Source organism: Chroicocephalus ridibundus, chromosome 2 (genome assembly GCF_963924245.1).
Source record: "Chroicocephalus ridibundus chromosome 2, bChrRid1.1, whole genome shotgun sequence".
NCBI classification, from domain to species: Eukaryota; Metazoa; Chordata; class Aves; order Charadriiformes; family Laridae; genus Chroicocephalus; species Chroicocephalus ridibundus.
In genome coordinates this window covers 169,832,584-169,847,880 of record NC_086285.1, presented here as the reverse complement: position 1 = coordinate 169,847,880, position 15,297 = coordinate 169,832,584, and the positions used below count along the sequence as shown (strand labels likewise).

Genomic DNA, 15,297 nt, shown 5'->3' with positions numbered 1-15,297 from the left:
CCCACGGAGAGCAGCTCTGCAGACATCACCTCCACAGGCCGCCTCCCGCAGGGACCCAGCCGTGACAGCCCCGTCCCCGTGCTGGCTCTCTGCCGACCCTGTCACCGGTCCCCAGGCCAGCCAGGGCCGCCAGGTCCCGTCTCCAGCCCAGGAAAAATCTGCTCAAAAGGCGCCTGGTTCTGATGGGGGCTCAGCAGCACGGAGACGCCCCCAGCCCAGGTCCTGCCTCCTGGGAGCGGCGCCTGCGGCACCCTGGGCAGCCACTGCCCTCGCAATGGCATCGCCGCGCAGGAGCGGGGCTGCAGCCTCCAGTCTTCCCCTGCCCTCCTCCGGCACCCGGCGGGCTGCCCGGGACCGGGACCAGGATGGTGACAGGGCTGTCCCCTGCCTCAGCAGCTCGGGCAGAGGCTCCTGTCTGCCGTGCGGCAGCTTGGGCCGACAGATGAAAAGGAGGATTGTTCTGCCGCCCGGGGCTGGGATGTGGCGTCCCGCGGCCGGGCCGGCAGCGGCTCGGGGCAGCTGCGGGCGCAGGCGCGGGCACGCAGCACCCCCAGCTCATTAGCGGGGGACGGACGGGCAGCTCGTGGCCCAGTTCCTGCTGCGGACACACAAAGCACCTCTGTTACTTGTTCTCCACGCTCACAGGCTCCACGTGCTTCGCACAAAGCCCAGCACGGCCAGCCAGCGACGCGGCCGGCCGGCCTCGCTGACCACGCCTTTCCCAGCGAGTCCCAGCAGCCTCCCAGCGCTCCCAGCACAAACATCCAGCCCAGGAGATCCCATGGGAGCCACTGCCAGGGAGACGGCTCAGCCCTAACCCAGGTACCCCACAGCAGGACTGTCCCACCAGCCGCCGTGAACCCCAAGCCATGGTCCTCCTGGAGGTGCTACAGGTGGAAAGGGAGGGTGGGCTGGGACAGGAGGGTCCGCCTGGCCACGGGGAGCAGAGAGCCTCGTCGGGAGCTCCGGCAGCCGGCAGGTTGTGGTGGAGGCTGTGGCGGGAGGGAGGGCGGTCAGGGGCAAGCGCCCGGGCACCAGGAGGGTCCGCTGGTCACACAGAGCTCTGTGAAGCTGCTCTTCCAGCTCTCCTCAAAAATGCTGCTGGAAAATCAGCTCGTGGTCTTGAGAAATATCCTGTCCTGAAACCAGTGAGTGGGCACAAGGGCAAGAACAAGGAGTCAAAGGGAGAAGATGGACCTGAACACCCTTTCGTTTGCCACAAGGACACATGGGAGCAACAGAGCTCTGCACAGAGGTTACCAGTGCCTGTCTCAAAGGCACAGCTGGGGCCGAAAACCTCAGGTGCCACCTCCTCGTCACGAGGCCACGACGTTCCTGCATGCAGAGATCAAGCCTGCAGCAGGCCCTAATCTGCAGGGTGTCCTGGTTTGAGGCCACCGCAGCCTGTGCCTCCCATGCCCATGCCGGGATGAACCGGGTGCCTGGCAGTCCCCTCCCGACCCTGGGCTGGCAATGCCACCTCCCGCTCGCTCAGTGCTCGGCGTGAGAACAGCCAGGCTGAATGCGACCGGCTGCCTGTCTGAGAGTGACCCACAGCAGAATCATAGCATGGCCCAGGTTGGAAGGGATCTTTCAGATCACGGAGTCCAACCATCAACCTAACACTGACAAAACCATCACTAAACTACAGCACTAAGCACTACGTCGACCCATCTTTTAAATCCCTCCAGGGATGGTGCCTCAACCACTGCCCTGGGCAGCCTCTTCTAATTTTTGATAATGCTTTCAGTGTAAAAATTTTTCCTCATATCCATCCTAAGCCTCCCCTGGCACAACTGGAGGCCGTTCCCTCTTGTCCCGTGGCCTGTTCCTTGGGAGAAGAGCCCGACCCCCCCTGGCTGCCCCCTCCTTTCAGGGAGCTGCGGAGAGCGAGAAGGTCTCCCCTCAGCCCCCTTTTCTCCAGGCTGAGCACCCCCAGCTCCCTCAGACGCTCCTCACAAGACTCCTGCTCCAGACCCCTCACCAGCTCCGTTGCCCTTCTCTGGACACGCTCCAGCACCCCAATGTCTTTCTTGTCATGAAGGGCCCAAAACTGGACACAGCACTCAAGGTGGGGCCTCACCAGTCCTGAGTACAGGGGGACCATCACTTCCCTAGTCCTGCTGGCCACACTGTTTCTGATACGGGCCAGGATGCTACTGGCCTTCTTGGCCACCTGGGCACACTGCTGGCTCATATTCAGCCGGCTGTTGACCAATACCCCCAGGTCCTTTTCCACCGGGCAGCTCTCCAGCCGCTCTGTGCCCAGCCTGTAGCGTTCATGGGGTTGTTGTGACCCAAGGAGTCTGGTGTCATCCCTTCACCACAGCCTCCCACCTTTGAACAACCCGCTCTCAGAGCCCAAAGTGGCATCCTGGTCCTTAATGCTCCGGACACTGGATCTGTTTGTATCTGGGAGGCTCTGGTATGCGGTGAGGAGCATCAGGCAGGCCTACAGGGGATGAAATGTTCCCTGTTCCGTGCAGACGCGAACGTGCTCAGTCTTGTGCTGAATGACAATAAAACTGATACTGAACAGCTGCCTCGCGCACTGAGCTCTGAGACTGCGTAAATAAATAAAAGCTGTATTATAATCCCAGAGGTGACTGGGGACAAAAGGAACTGGCCCCAGGTCACCTTGATTATCTCACGTCATGCCTTTCAGGGGTTCCTGGCACCTCCGTGTGCTGCAAATGGTGCGGCCACCACATGAAAAAGGCAAAACTCCAGAGCCGGACTGGGCGAACTCCCTGCTCAGGCTCTTCCAGAAAGCCCTTGGCAGGAGCTGAGGCCAGCCTGGAGAGATCACTGGGGATGAGTATGCCAAGGTTTACAAAAGATCGGATTGCATCTTACAATAAATCGCTCCCTTTTGAGCTTTTCACGTCAGCAGAGAGTGAAACAGCCCACAGAAAAGGGCTTAGTGATATGGTTCTGGGGCCTTAGGCAAGCTGCTGTTAAACTGGGAACGCAACGGCATTTAGACCCAATCTGGAGAAGAAGATAAGGACAAGGTATCTTGTTACCTTTCTCAGGTCACTCGAGGAGACTGGGGAAAAAGCACAGCCATGGCCCCCGGAGGAGAGGACACTCTGCCGGTCCTCTGCCTGTCCCCAAAAACCCACACTCGTGTCCTCAGGACAATATGTGCTGGTGCCGTCCCTCGGCAGGGACATCCCGCTGCTTTCCTGTGCCCTCTGGAGCACGCCTCCATACCATCTGGACCAGCACACCCCGGCCACCCCTGGGACACTGAGGACAGAGCAGTCCCAGAGGCCACCTCTGCCAGTGACCCCACTCCCAGGACCTTGGTGCAGGAGTGGGACTGGGGCAGGCAGCTTCTGGGCGAAGGAAGCCATCCAACCCCAGCAGAGCCCAGGTCCCACCGGCCCCAGGGACCCTCCCGTGCCCAAACAGCCATCTCACACCCTCAACCCCCAGCACAGATGTGTTTCTCCTGCCCCAGCTCTGCCCTCCTGCCCCTCAGAGAAGCACCCAGTAGGCTCCGACCCAACGGGCAGCCCCTCCACGAGGGAGGCCGGTTACTGCCTGCAGGTACTTCACCCAAAGCATACAATGGTTTGGGTTGCAAGGGACCTTAAAGCCTATCGAGTCCCTGCACGGGCAGGGACACCTCCCACCAGCCCAGGTTGCTCAGAGCCCCATCCAACCTTGAACCCCTCCAGGGATGGGGCAGCCACAGCTGCTCTGGGCACCCTGGGCCAGGGGCTCACCACCCTCACAGCAAACAATTTCTTCCTCAGATCTCATCCCAATCTCCCCTCTTCCAGCGTAAAACCATTCTCCCTCATCCTATCGCCCCACTCCCCGATCCAGAGTCCCTCCCTAACTTTCCTGAAGCCCCCAACTCTCTCAGCCTGTCTTCATAATTCACAAAGTTTGGCACAAGTTTACTGCTGTCTCCAAGGCAGCCGAGCAGGCAAAGCCTCAGCCCTCGGCTGTGCCATCGCCCAAGGGACATGGTGGATGGCCAGAGGTAGGGTGCCAGGCTGCGGGGAGGGTGGTGGGATGGCCACCTTCACCCCCGATAACTGCAGGGTCCCATTGCCCCTACCAGGCTGTCAGCGCCAGGGGTGAGAGGCAAAGCAGCAGCAGGGAAGGGGAGGGAAATGGCATGTTTCCTTCTTACACCCTGAGCCCAGGCATTGCCGTCGCAGAACCATCCTGAAAAAGACTGTAGTAACACAAACGCAGAGTTGAAGAGGCCACCAGGAGACACCTGACCAGGCTGGAGGGCACACCAGGAGGCTGACACACAGCCTCTGCGCATCCCAAGGCTGGAAGGAAGAGGACCAAACCTCTCTGGGGATTTCCTGGACCGGTGCTGAGCCAGAGACCAGGGGAAAGATGAAGTTTTGTGACTCAAAGGCCCATGAACGGGCACGACAGCAAAGCAGCTGCCAGCGCTCTGTACATGTGCCCTGTCCATAGCGGCGCTGAGCTGAGTTCAGCTCCGGAGCTGCTGCCCAGGGATGCTCTCAGGGGTTCAGCCCCGCAGGACGGAGCCCTTCCCCACCCACCGCAGCTGGCAGCAGCCCCCCAAATCCCCATGGCCCCACCATTTGCCCATGGGCTGCTGAGTCGTCCCTGGTGCAGCAGCCACCACGCCGGGTGCCACAGGCGGCCCTGGGGACAGAAGGCCAGGAGGTAAGAAACATCACCATCTGGAGGACACAGGGCAAACGGCCAAAAAGACCCCCAACGGGAGAGCCAAGCACGGAGGAGCGGTTACCTGGATTACAGGGAACCGGGCTCTCCAGGCTCACTGAGACCAGCTGTGCTGTGCTGGCAAAAGCACCAGGACCCACCTGGTCGTACGGTGACGGCAGACATGTGTTGATGCCAAAGGGGACAGCCCTGTGAGCCTGTGTCAGGGAGCAGAAAGCCCTGGCTGCCGGTAACGAGAGGAGAGCTATCAGGATGTGAAGATGGTGATGCTCACTGCATTTACCTGACTCCTCGTGACACCGTGACGTTGTGCCTTTTGGCGCTGGGAACTGGCAGGATTTGCCAGGGCCACCAGGCTGAGCAGGGAACACAGTGTGCCTGGGAGGGCACTTTCGCAGAGTAAATCCCAACCCGGCCCTCCGCTCCAGGATCTCATAAGCCTGGGCGACAGCGAAGGCTGTGTCTGGGCTTCTCAAGGGACTTCTGTTCAGGTCACAGTCAGGAAGGAGGCGCTGAGGCACAGGGACACACCTTGGGCAGCAGAAACCGTCCTCTCAGGGCACGTGTGCCAGCAGCAGGGACAGAGGACCGTGTCTCTGCAGGGCCCCCTCTCCAGCCCGCTGCCCCATGCCAGACCCCCCCCTTGCCTTCTCCAAACTACATGTTCCCTGGCCCCGACAGACCCTGCACTCCCCCTCCACCACCCCATGCCGTGGCCCCATGCAGGGCAGGGGTGACTGTTGCAACACGGAAATAATTTTTTAAAATATGTAAAAAAAAACCCCAACAACAAAAAACAAACAAACACACAAACAAAGGTAAGAGAGGTGAGGGGCAAGGCCTGGCTCCGATGCCTCTGCTGCTTCCTTCAGCTCACCGAGGGACGGGGACAACTGATCACCGCTGCGCCGAGGGGCAGACGCAGGAGCAGGTCCTGCAGGAGCGGCAGCACACGGGCACCGGGCACCCAGGGGACTAATCCACGGTCCCGCTGTGGTCTCTGGGTGTGGAGCCGATGCATCCCACTGCTGAGCCCTCCCAGCCCTCTGCCTCCAGGGCCCCGTTTCAAGCACCAGACCTGCCACTTTGTCCCCAGGGAGGAGGCCGGGGACAGTGGCAGCAGCCCTGAGCAATTACGGAGCGATCTGCTCCCGAGCCTGGCTGTGCTGCTGGCTCAGTTTCACACCACGGCAGGGACGCCAAAGGCTGTGACAGAAGTGCTATCTGGGTGACATCCACCCAGCCTGCTACCTGCAGCCCACGGCAAAACAACCGGCCGAGCCTACGACGTCCTGTGGCCCTGCAGGAGCAGGACGAGGCATCTGCGGTGCCAGATAAACCTGTTCTCTCTGTGCGATCCTGTTACACAATTAGCAGGTGAAGGGAACACACGAGACGGAAAATATTTTGATTCCAGTGAAGCATTTGATCCTACCTCTCAAAAAAACACATTCTCAGCACTAACTCAGAGCAGCGTGGGCACAGGGCTCACACACTACCAGCTGGAGAGACCCGGCCGAGCAGGGACAGTGGTGTGACGCTCTACAGAGCTGGGGGGCAACGGGGCGAGCTCTGCTGCGGTTGTTCAGCCTGGAGAACAGGAGGCTCTGGGGAGACCTTAGAGCCCCTTCCAGTACCTGAAGGGGGCCTACAGGAAAGCTGGGGAGGGGCGGTTTGCAAGGGCACATAGCCATAGGACAAGGGGCAATGGTTTTAAACTAGAGCAGGGCAGGTTTAGATCAGACATTAAGATGGAGTTCTTTACACTGAGGGTGGTGAGACACTGGAACAGGTTGCCTAAAGAGGTGGTGGAGGCCCCATCCCTGGAGACATTCAAGGCCAGGCTGGATGAGGCTCTGAGCAACCTGATCTAGTTGAAGATGTCCCTGCTCACTGCAGGGGGGTTGGACTAGATGGCCTTTAGCGGTCCCTTCCAACCCAACACATCCTATGATTAACACCAGTGCCACCATGGTAGAGGGGAGCAGCACTCATCTGGACCGTGCTGGAGGAGCAGTGAGCCCCAGAGAGAAGGAGAAGAGCTGTGGGCAGAAAGAAGTGGCATTCAGCCATCAACCAGGAATTTCAATTCAGCCATCAACCAGCACGGGCAGTACTGCGTCCAGCTTTGGAGTCCCCAACATCAGGAGGACACGGACCTGTTGGAGTGGGGCCAGAGGAGGCCACGGAGACGATCAGAGGGCTGGAGCCCCTCTGCTGTGAGGACAGGCTGAGAGAGCTGGGGGGGTTCAGCCTGGAGAAGAGAAGGCTCCGGGGAGACCTTATGGCAGCCCTTCAGTCCCTAAAGGGGACCTACAGGAGAGATGGGGAGGGACTCATTATGAGGGGGAACGGTTTTCCACTGAAAGAGGGGAGACTGAGATGAGATATTGGGAAGAAATTCTTTACTGTGAGGGCGGTGAGTCCCTGGCCCAGGTTGCCCCGAGAAGCTGTGGCTGCCCCATCCCTGGAGGGGTTCAAGGCCAGGTTGGACGGGGCTCGGAGCAACCTGGGCTGGTGGGAGGTGTCCCTGCCCAGGGCAGGGGGTGGCACTGGTGGGCTTTAAGGTCCCTTCCAACCCAAACCATTCTGTGGTTCTATAATTCTATGAAAAACCCCCAGGTGCCCAGCTGCGCTGCCGGCCGGGGAGACCCGGGAAGGGAAACACTCGCAGGCAACACAGTGGGATGTGCAGAGCTCGCCTGTCCTGGGGCACCCGCTTCACCCAGCCCTCTTCCATGAGCTCTCCCGATCCATCCCCAGGACATCCCCTGCCTGTCAGCAATGGCCGGGAGGTGGTTGTTGATACCTGTAGAGAGGGAGAGGGAGCAGGACCCGGCACAGGCCTCCTCAGGGATGCAGCCACTGGTCAACCTGTCCCCTCCACCCGTGGGAGGGAGGGCTGGAATCTTTCCTTTCTCTCCATACCCGTGGTTGCCCTTCCCTCTTGCCCAGCAGCTGCCAGAGCAAACACTGTGATCCCTGTTCTCCTTCCACTGCTGAGAAAAAGGGACAGAGGAGTATTTTTCCACTGCCCAGATAAGAGCCAGGAGAGATCCTGCATGCCGAAGGCAATACAAGCGTTATTATTTCATAGAATGGTTTGGGTGGGAAGGGACCTTAAAGATCCTCATTTTCCAACCCCCCTGCCCTGGGCAGGGACACCTCCCACCAGCCCAGGTTGCTCCGAGCCCCCTCCAACCTGGCCTTGAACCCCTCCAGGGATGGGGCAGCCACAGCTTCTCTGGGCAACCTGGGCCAGGGGCTCACCCCCCTCACAGCAAACAATGTCTGCCTCACATCTCATCCCAATCTCCCCTCTTCCAGTGGAAAACCCTTCCCCCTCGTCCCGTGGCTCCCCTCCCTGCTCCAGAGTCCCTCCCCAGCTTTCCCGGAGCCCCTTGAGGGCCTGGAAGGGGCTGGAAGGTCTCCGCGGAGCCTTCTCTTCTCCAGGCTGAACCCCCCCAGCTCTCTCAGCCTGTCCCCACAGCAGAGGGGCTCCAGCCCTCCTGGCATCTCCGGGGCCTCCTCCGGCCCCCGCTCCGACACCTCCGCGTCCTCGCGATGTCCCCGGGGCTGGAGGCAGCACTGCAGGGGGGTCTCCCCCGAGCGGAGCAGAGGGGCAGAATCCCCCCCTCGCCCCCCTGCCCACGCTGCTGGGGATGCAGCCCAGGCTGCGGGGGGGTTCTGTGCTGCCAGCGCATGTTGCTGGCTCGTGTTGAGCTTCTCACCCACCGCTGCTGTGGGCCGCCAGTGCCCACCAGTCTGAACTGGGGACCAGCACCCAGGGACAGGCTTTGCAGGGCTCCGCCAGAAAGCCAGGGGCCGCCTTGGCTGGTCATCCAGGGCCAGCTGGAAAACACCAAACAGCAGCTTTTCACAAGTCAGACCGGTCACCAGCAAGAATTACCCCTTTTCAGAATTTGGTGCGATTTACCCCATTGACTGGGTGGGCAGGGGGTTTGCCCTCCTACTGCCTTGGCACGGAGCGAGCCCACCCTGAACAGAGAAGCTGAACGAAAGCAACAAAACCACCTTGCTGACCAGGGTCTGATTGCTACGGGGAAATGCAAACCCCTGCCCTGCACGTGTGTACTGCCAAACGCCAACTCGTCCAATGGCAGATCCGACCAACAAGCGCTTTGATCATCTTCTGATCCCTTTTATAACACGACCGTGGGACGCCTCCCTTGTCCCAGAAGTGAAATAGAAAAGCCTCTGGGACTGCGCGCGTCCTCTGGTTACATCAGAGAAAAAGGAGAAAGGAGACGAGGGACACGAAAGGTGTACAAGCCTGCAAGACTCATATACAACGTCTGGCCGCTGTCAACAAAAATACCTGCTGGGAAAACCAATGAAAGGGCAAAAAAAGCCTGGTTAAAAACAGGAAAGGGAACAAAACATAGAGAATGCCGGTAATTGTAACACTTGTCTTTGGTGTCTGGTTTGGAGGGGGCACAGAAGGGGCCGCTGGGATGCCTCTGGGACGCGGTGGAGAAGCCGGAGCAGGCAGGTAGTGCCGCAGGAGCACCCCAAGCACCCCGTGAGCACCGGGTTCTGCAAATAGAAAGGCATTCTCGCAGAGAATCTGAATGAATAAAAGAGCGTGTTACCGCATGAAAAAAGGACAAGTTTCTGCACTAACCTTTACGGCCGGGCTGACGTCAGCTCCCTCCCCGGCACCGAGAACAAGGCAGGGGATTGTTGTGACCGGGTAAGATCGTGAAGGATTAAAGGCTCCTTGAAACGGAGAAAGCAGCACGGGGAAAGTGGACCTGAAGCAAAAGCAAAACAGCCATCGCCCACACGAACTAGGAGGGTGAGGAGGAGGATGCTAAATCCATCCTGCAAAGTCCTGCTTGTTGCCAGACCCACAGAATACACGCCGAGAAGAGGACCTCGCTATCTGCCCCCAGCAGAGCTTATCTACCCATGAGTTACGCCACCTCAGTTCAAACAATTTTGTCTTGCTTTTAGAAAAATCCGCAATTAAAACCACCCGGGGTGCCCCTGCTCCTGTTCGGAGCCCAGAGCAAAGCTTCACGACACCAACCTGCCTGATGAGCTGAGGTCAGCGGGTTCATCAGTAAACTCATCCGGGAAAGTTAAATAACAGCAAACAAAAGCCGTAAAACCAGTGTGGGGCAGGGAAAAAAAAAATAAATAGATGGCATGAAAAGAAAGAGCTAAGTCCTTCAGCTGATCCCCTCTGCTCTGGAAAAGCACTTCACAACAAAACACACTTCAAGTCCTGGTCTCCTGGGAGGGCTGGCAACAAAGCAGCTTTTAAAAATAACTCTGGTGGCAAATATTAAATAGTTGGATGCTTTCCAAATAATCTGTCACAGAACTGGTTATCCCCACTGCAAACTGCAAACATAATTAATACCCAAAAATTGGGAACACCCTTGCACCTCAGTGTATTCAAATGCTTGGATTATTTTTCCATATTTTGTTTTCATTTTCTGATCCGTGGAAACCTATAGCAACACTTCAAGATCTCCCCCTCTTGCAGATTTTTTGAATACCACTTTATTTTTCTGTAAATTCTGCTTTGGCACTTCTTCTCTTTCTTTCTATTATTGTTTCCCTTTTTCCTTTCTTTCACTCTGCTGGTTTTAGGAGTTTAAAGCTCATAGTTCAAGGCCTCTGTATCTCTACACATTCAGTCATCAACCCTTTAATTAAACACGGGGACCAAAAAGGGGAGCAATGGGCTATTCCAAGCGAAAAGCAACCAGTGCTGTTCTAGCTGCCGGCAGCCGTCTATGTGTATTATTATCTATTAATTATTATCTATTATTATCTATTATCCATTATTATCTACTATTATCCATTATTATCTATTATTATATATTAATGCAGTGGTACCAGTGCTTGCCAACAGCAGAGCCAACAAACAGCTACTGCTCATAACAGTCCCCTCTCCAAATGGATAAAGGGTCTGTAAAAGCGAAGCAACGTGGATAAAACCAGTTTGATCTTAGTAACAAGGTGCTGGGGTTCATTCAGGAAACTGTATTCGGACGAGGAAAGCTGCAAAACTTTTAACATGAGCAGTAACCCAAGTTTCTTCTCCCTTGCTACTTTTATCCACAGGGTGGATGGAAAAAGTAAATGAAGTCATCAAACTGATGCCAAAAAAAAAGCCTATCTTCCTAAATGGAAAAGTCTGCAGCCGCAGCGGCATTCTTCTGCTGCACTTTCCCTCCGATCGCAGGGGGAGAGGGGCAGGACACGGGTTGTGCTGGCGCTGAACGTGAAGCCACCCAAGGATTCACATGACTCTTTCTCCACATACCTTGCGGAGATACTGTAAGTGCTTTTATTTCCCAAACTGTTCGTGGAAATCTGTTGACTTCGTATCCAACGTGAACAAACACATCATAATCAGGCAAAGGAAGTTGTGCAGGGAAATGTTTTCTCCTGCGGTGGGCACAGCCAGACCCAGCACAGCATTAAGATCACGGCACGTTTCAGCTGTTGGGTCCGTACCTGAAACGCGCTGTAACGATGCACAGCAGGGTCGTGAGCTGTATGCTCTCTCGGTACAGCTGGAGTACGGCCACAATGGCCACGTGTAAAACCAAAGGTATGGAGTCTGGAGAAGAGAAGGCTGCGGGGAGACCTTCCAGCCCCTTCCCAGAATGGTTCGGGTTGGAAGGGACCTTAAAGATCACCTGGTTCCACACCCCCTACCCTGGGCAGGGACACCTCCCACTAGACCAAGCTGCTCAAAGCCCCATCCAGCCTGGCCTTGAACACTTCCAGTCCCTAAAGGAGCTCCAGGAAAGCTGGGGAGGGACTCTGGAGCAGGGAGGGGAGCCATGGGATGAGGGGGAAGGGTTTTACGCTGGAAGAGGGGAGATTGAGATGAGATCTGAGGCAGAAACTCTTGGCTGTGAGGGTGGTGAGCCCCTGGCCCAGGTTGCCCCGAGAAGCTGTGGCTGCCCCATCCCTGGAGGGGCTCAAGGCCAGATTGGAGGGGGCTTGGAGCAACCTGGGCTGGTGGGAGGTGTCCCTGCCCAGGGCAGGGGACTGGAACAAGATGATCTTCAAGGTCCCTTCCCACCCAAACCGTTTCATGGTTCTAAGTCACCACTAGGTCAAAACAGACGGGGATTGTTCAAATGAGAAATGACCTCCAAGCCATTTCTTCGCCAAGGACAACAAGGGGTTTCAGGCTGTTTTGGTGTGTCACAGACTAACACACATCATCCAAGAGCTGTGTGAGAAAACATAACACAGCTACAGGTCAGATGGGATTAAATTACAGGGCCTTATCCAGTACGGACACCAAATGTTTCCACCACACTGCAGAGGTCATTTTAAGTCTATAGGTCTAACTGCTGGAGCATCAGGGTATTCTCAGCTAAAAAACTAGTTTCCGCACAGCCTTCCTCCCCTCCTGAGCAGCCCCGCAGAGACACCCTGGCAGAGAGACCACAGGAGAGGCAGGGTCTGTCTGTCCATCCGCTGTGCCAGTACCATTACCCCACGCCTCGCTGGCGGCATGGAGGACACACCGCATCGCCCATGCCAGCAGCTGGAGCATGGTCAGATGGAAGGCACAGCAGACAGAGGGATAGATTACAATGGAGCCAGCAGAGCCCGTCACAAAAAAGACAAATGAAACAACAGGAGATAAAGATACAGCTGTCTGACACCTCGGATGTGCCACACAGGTGGGATCTGTGACTCTGGGAGCACCAAGGACAAGCAGGGGAAGAAGTCACAGGATTTTGAATGCAGTGTCAGGTCCTGGCTCTTACCACACAGCATGGAGACGGTAGTACAAGGCTCAGGTGCCAGCCACGCCGCACGTACACCCCGGTGCAAGGCCCTGATGCGGAGAAGATGCGTGGCAGAGGTGGTCAGGTAGTAGGAACAGGAGATCAAAGGGTGACATGCGGGTGTGGAAGTACCAGAAAGCAGAGAGGGACAGAAGAAGGGCAGGTGCTGATGGCACCGACATTAGCAGGTCATCAAGATCCCAGACTGGGAAAACAGGGGACAGCCTAAACCGGGCAGCCTGACGCCAGGCTAGAGCAGGATGGACGACAGACACGTTGTTAACAGGTGATGGTGGGAAGATAAAGAACAGGACTGGCCTTGCACGGGCCTTTTACCCTTCAGAAGCTGACCCTGCCTGTGATCACCTCTCAGCGCTGTCCCACCCATGCCTGGGGCCAGGATTCACCCACCCACGCTGGTCCCTGTTCTTGGGTGCCCTGAGAGAGGCCGGGAGACCCGGGCCCCGCTGTCAGGGGAGAGGGACATTGCACCGACACGGGGCTGCGTCTGGGCGAGAGAGAGCAGGGGGGTGACGGGAGCTGTGCAGAACCCTGGCGGACAGGCTGCAGAAGGGAAGATAAGCTGAGATGGTCCAAACCCCTTCCCTGGAGAGGGGGAAATCAGGTTCTCCAGCCCTGGAGGCAGCGGCGCAGGGCGGCGAGTCCCCATTCCTGCAGGAGCTGCCAGCCACCGGCCCGTGGTTACCAGCCTGTCACCTGCACCGTGCCACCAGACACAGCCCAACGACGAGCCCAGAAAAGGCCTCCAGCACTGGGTTCGGGCATCGGTGCCCTCTGCTGAGGGCTGCAGGCCCAGGGCTGCCCCGCTCCCCAGGGCGCAGCACGGCTCCCGCACCGGGACACCCCGCACCGGGGCACGGCGACCCTGGGTCCCCGCATCGGGACACCCCGCACCGGGGCATGGCCCGGCTTCCCGCACCAGGGGACAATAAGCCTGGCTCCCGCACTGGGCAGCCCGCACCAGGGAACGGCACGGCTTCCCGCACCGGGCCACAGAGAGCCTGGCTCCTCATGCTAGGCCACGGTGACACCCCGCACCGGGACACCCCGCACCGGGGCACAGCCAGCCCGGCAGCCCCCACCGGGACACAGCCCGCACCGGGGCACGGCGAGCCCGACTTCCCCCACCGGGACACGGCCCGCACCGGGACACGGCACAGCTTCCCGCACCGAGGCGCCCCGCACCGGGGCACAGCCCAGCTCCCGCACCGGTACTGCCCGCGCCGGGGCACCCCTCCGCATCGGCCTCCGCCCGCCGCCATCGCCCCCGCGGCGGGCACCGGCGGCTCCCCCGGGCCGGGGTCCGCGCTGGGTGCCCCGCACCGCCCGGCGCCCACCTGCTCGCGGCGCTTCTGCCAGCGCCCGCAGGGGCTCTCCTCCAGGATCTCGCTCTCCTCCTCGCTCTCCTCCTCCTTCTCCTGCGACAGGCGCGCGTCCGGCTCCGGCACCGCCATCGCCGAGCCCAGCCGAGCCCAGCCGAGCCGGATCCAGGCGAGCCCAACCGAGCCCGAGCGGGTGCAGGCGAGCCCAGCCGAGCCGCTCCGAGCCCGAGCGGGTCCAGGCGAGCCCAACCGAGCCGCTCGCCGCGCCCCGCGGTCTGACAGCGCTGCGCGGGGCCGGCCCGGTCCCAGCCCGCCCCGCTCCGGACGTGCGGCCGCGCACGGCCCGCCCCACCCCGCCCTCCGGGGCCACGCCCACCCCGGTGTCCCCCGTCGTCCCCCCCGCGACCCCGGTTCCGGGCCCCGACTCCCCCGGCCCCGCTCCCGCTGCTGTCCCGGCCGCCGGCCCCTCCCCGGCCCCTCCCGGCGGGACCCCCCCAGTCCCCGTCCCCGCATCCCCCGCCGTGCCGGGGATCCCCCCCCACCCCCGCCCCAGCTCGCTGCCGGTACCGGGGCTGCACCCCCCGGAGCACCGGGCCCCCGAGCCCACCCTGGCACCGCGCACCCGGACGCCGCGTCCCCGGCCCCGAGCGGGGGCTCGCACGGATGTCTCCGTTCCTCGGGAAACTTTCTGGCGCGTTTCACGTTTTTCTGCTCTTTCTGGCCGTCTCCGGTTTCTTTCAGCACGGTCATTATTTGTTCCACCCCACTTCCGTGTGAGCACAGGGGCCTGCCTGCGGCGTGGGAGACACTGGAATCACAGAACCATGGAATGGTTTGGGACCTTAAAGCCCACCCAGTGGCACCCCCTGCCCTGGGCAGGGACACCTCCCACCAGCCCAGGTGGCTCCGAGCCCCCTCCAACCTGGCCTTGAACCCCTCCAGGGATGGGGCAGCCACAGCTTCTCTGGGCACCCTGGGCCAGGGGCTCACCACCCTCACAGCAAACAATTTCTTCCCAATATCTCATCTCAGTCTCCCCTCTTGAAATGGAAAACTGTCCCCCCTCGTCCCGTGGCTCCCCTCCCTGCTCCAGAGCCCCTCCCCAGCTTTCCCGGAGCCCCTTGAGGGACTGGAAGGGGCTGGAAGGTCTCCCCGGAGCCTTCTCTTCTCCGGGCTGAACCCCCCCAGCTCTCTCAGCCTGTCCTCCCAGCAGAGGGGCTCCAGCCCTCCCGGCATCTCCGGAGCCTCCTCTGGCCCCACTTCAACAGGTCCATGTCTCTCCTGTGCCACATTCTCTTCCTCCGGACCATTACTCCTTGTAGCCATTGTGGTTAACCAAGGGAACCATGGTGACGGTGGCTACTGAATGAGAAGGCACTGATGGTGCACACCAGGTATCATGCACAAAATCCGATTCCCTGAAACGCAGCACAAACCCAACATAAGGCGTCAGATCCCATCACCACCTCCTG

General features: G+C 59.3%; 1 protein-coding gene across 2 annotated transcripts in view; it reads right to left on the bottom strand.

Annotated features, from left to right (window-relative positions):
• The window catches only part of NRBP2 (nuclear receptor binding protein 2), a 29,366-nt gene extending 15,273 nt beyond the window's left edge, over window positions 1-14,093 (bottom strand). For both annotated transcript variants that reach the window (XM_063327739.1, XM_063327740.1), the window contains exon 1: window positions 13,841-14,093. In XM_063327739.1, the coding sequence (XP_063183809.1) occupies window positions 13,841-13,957 (117 nt within the window). In that variant the 5' untranslated portion in view covers window positions 13,958-14,093. The remainder of the gene's footprint in view (window positions 1-13,840) is intronic.
• Window positions 14,094-15,297: the final 1,204 nt, after the last annotated feature.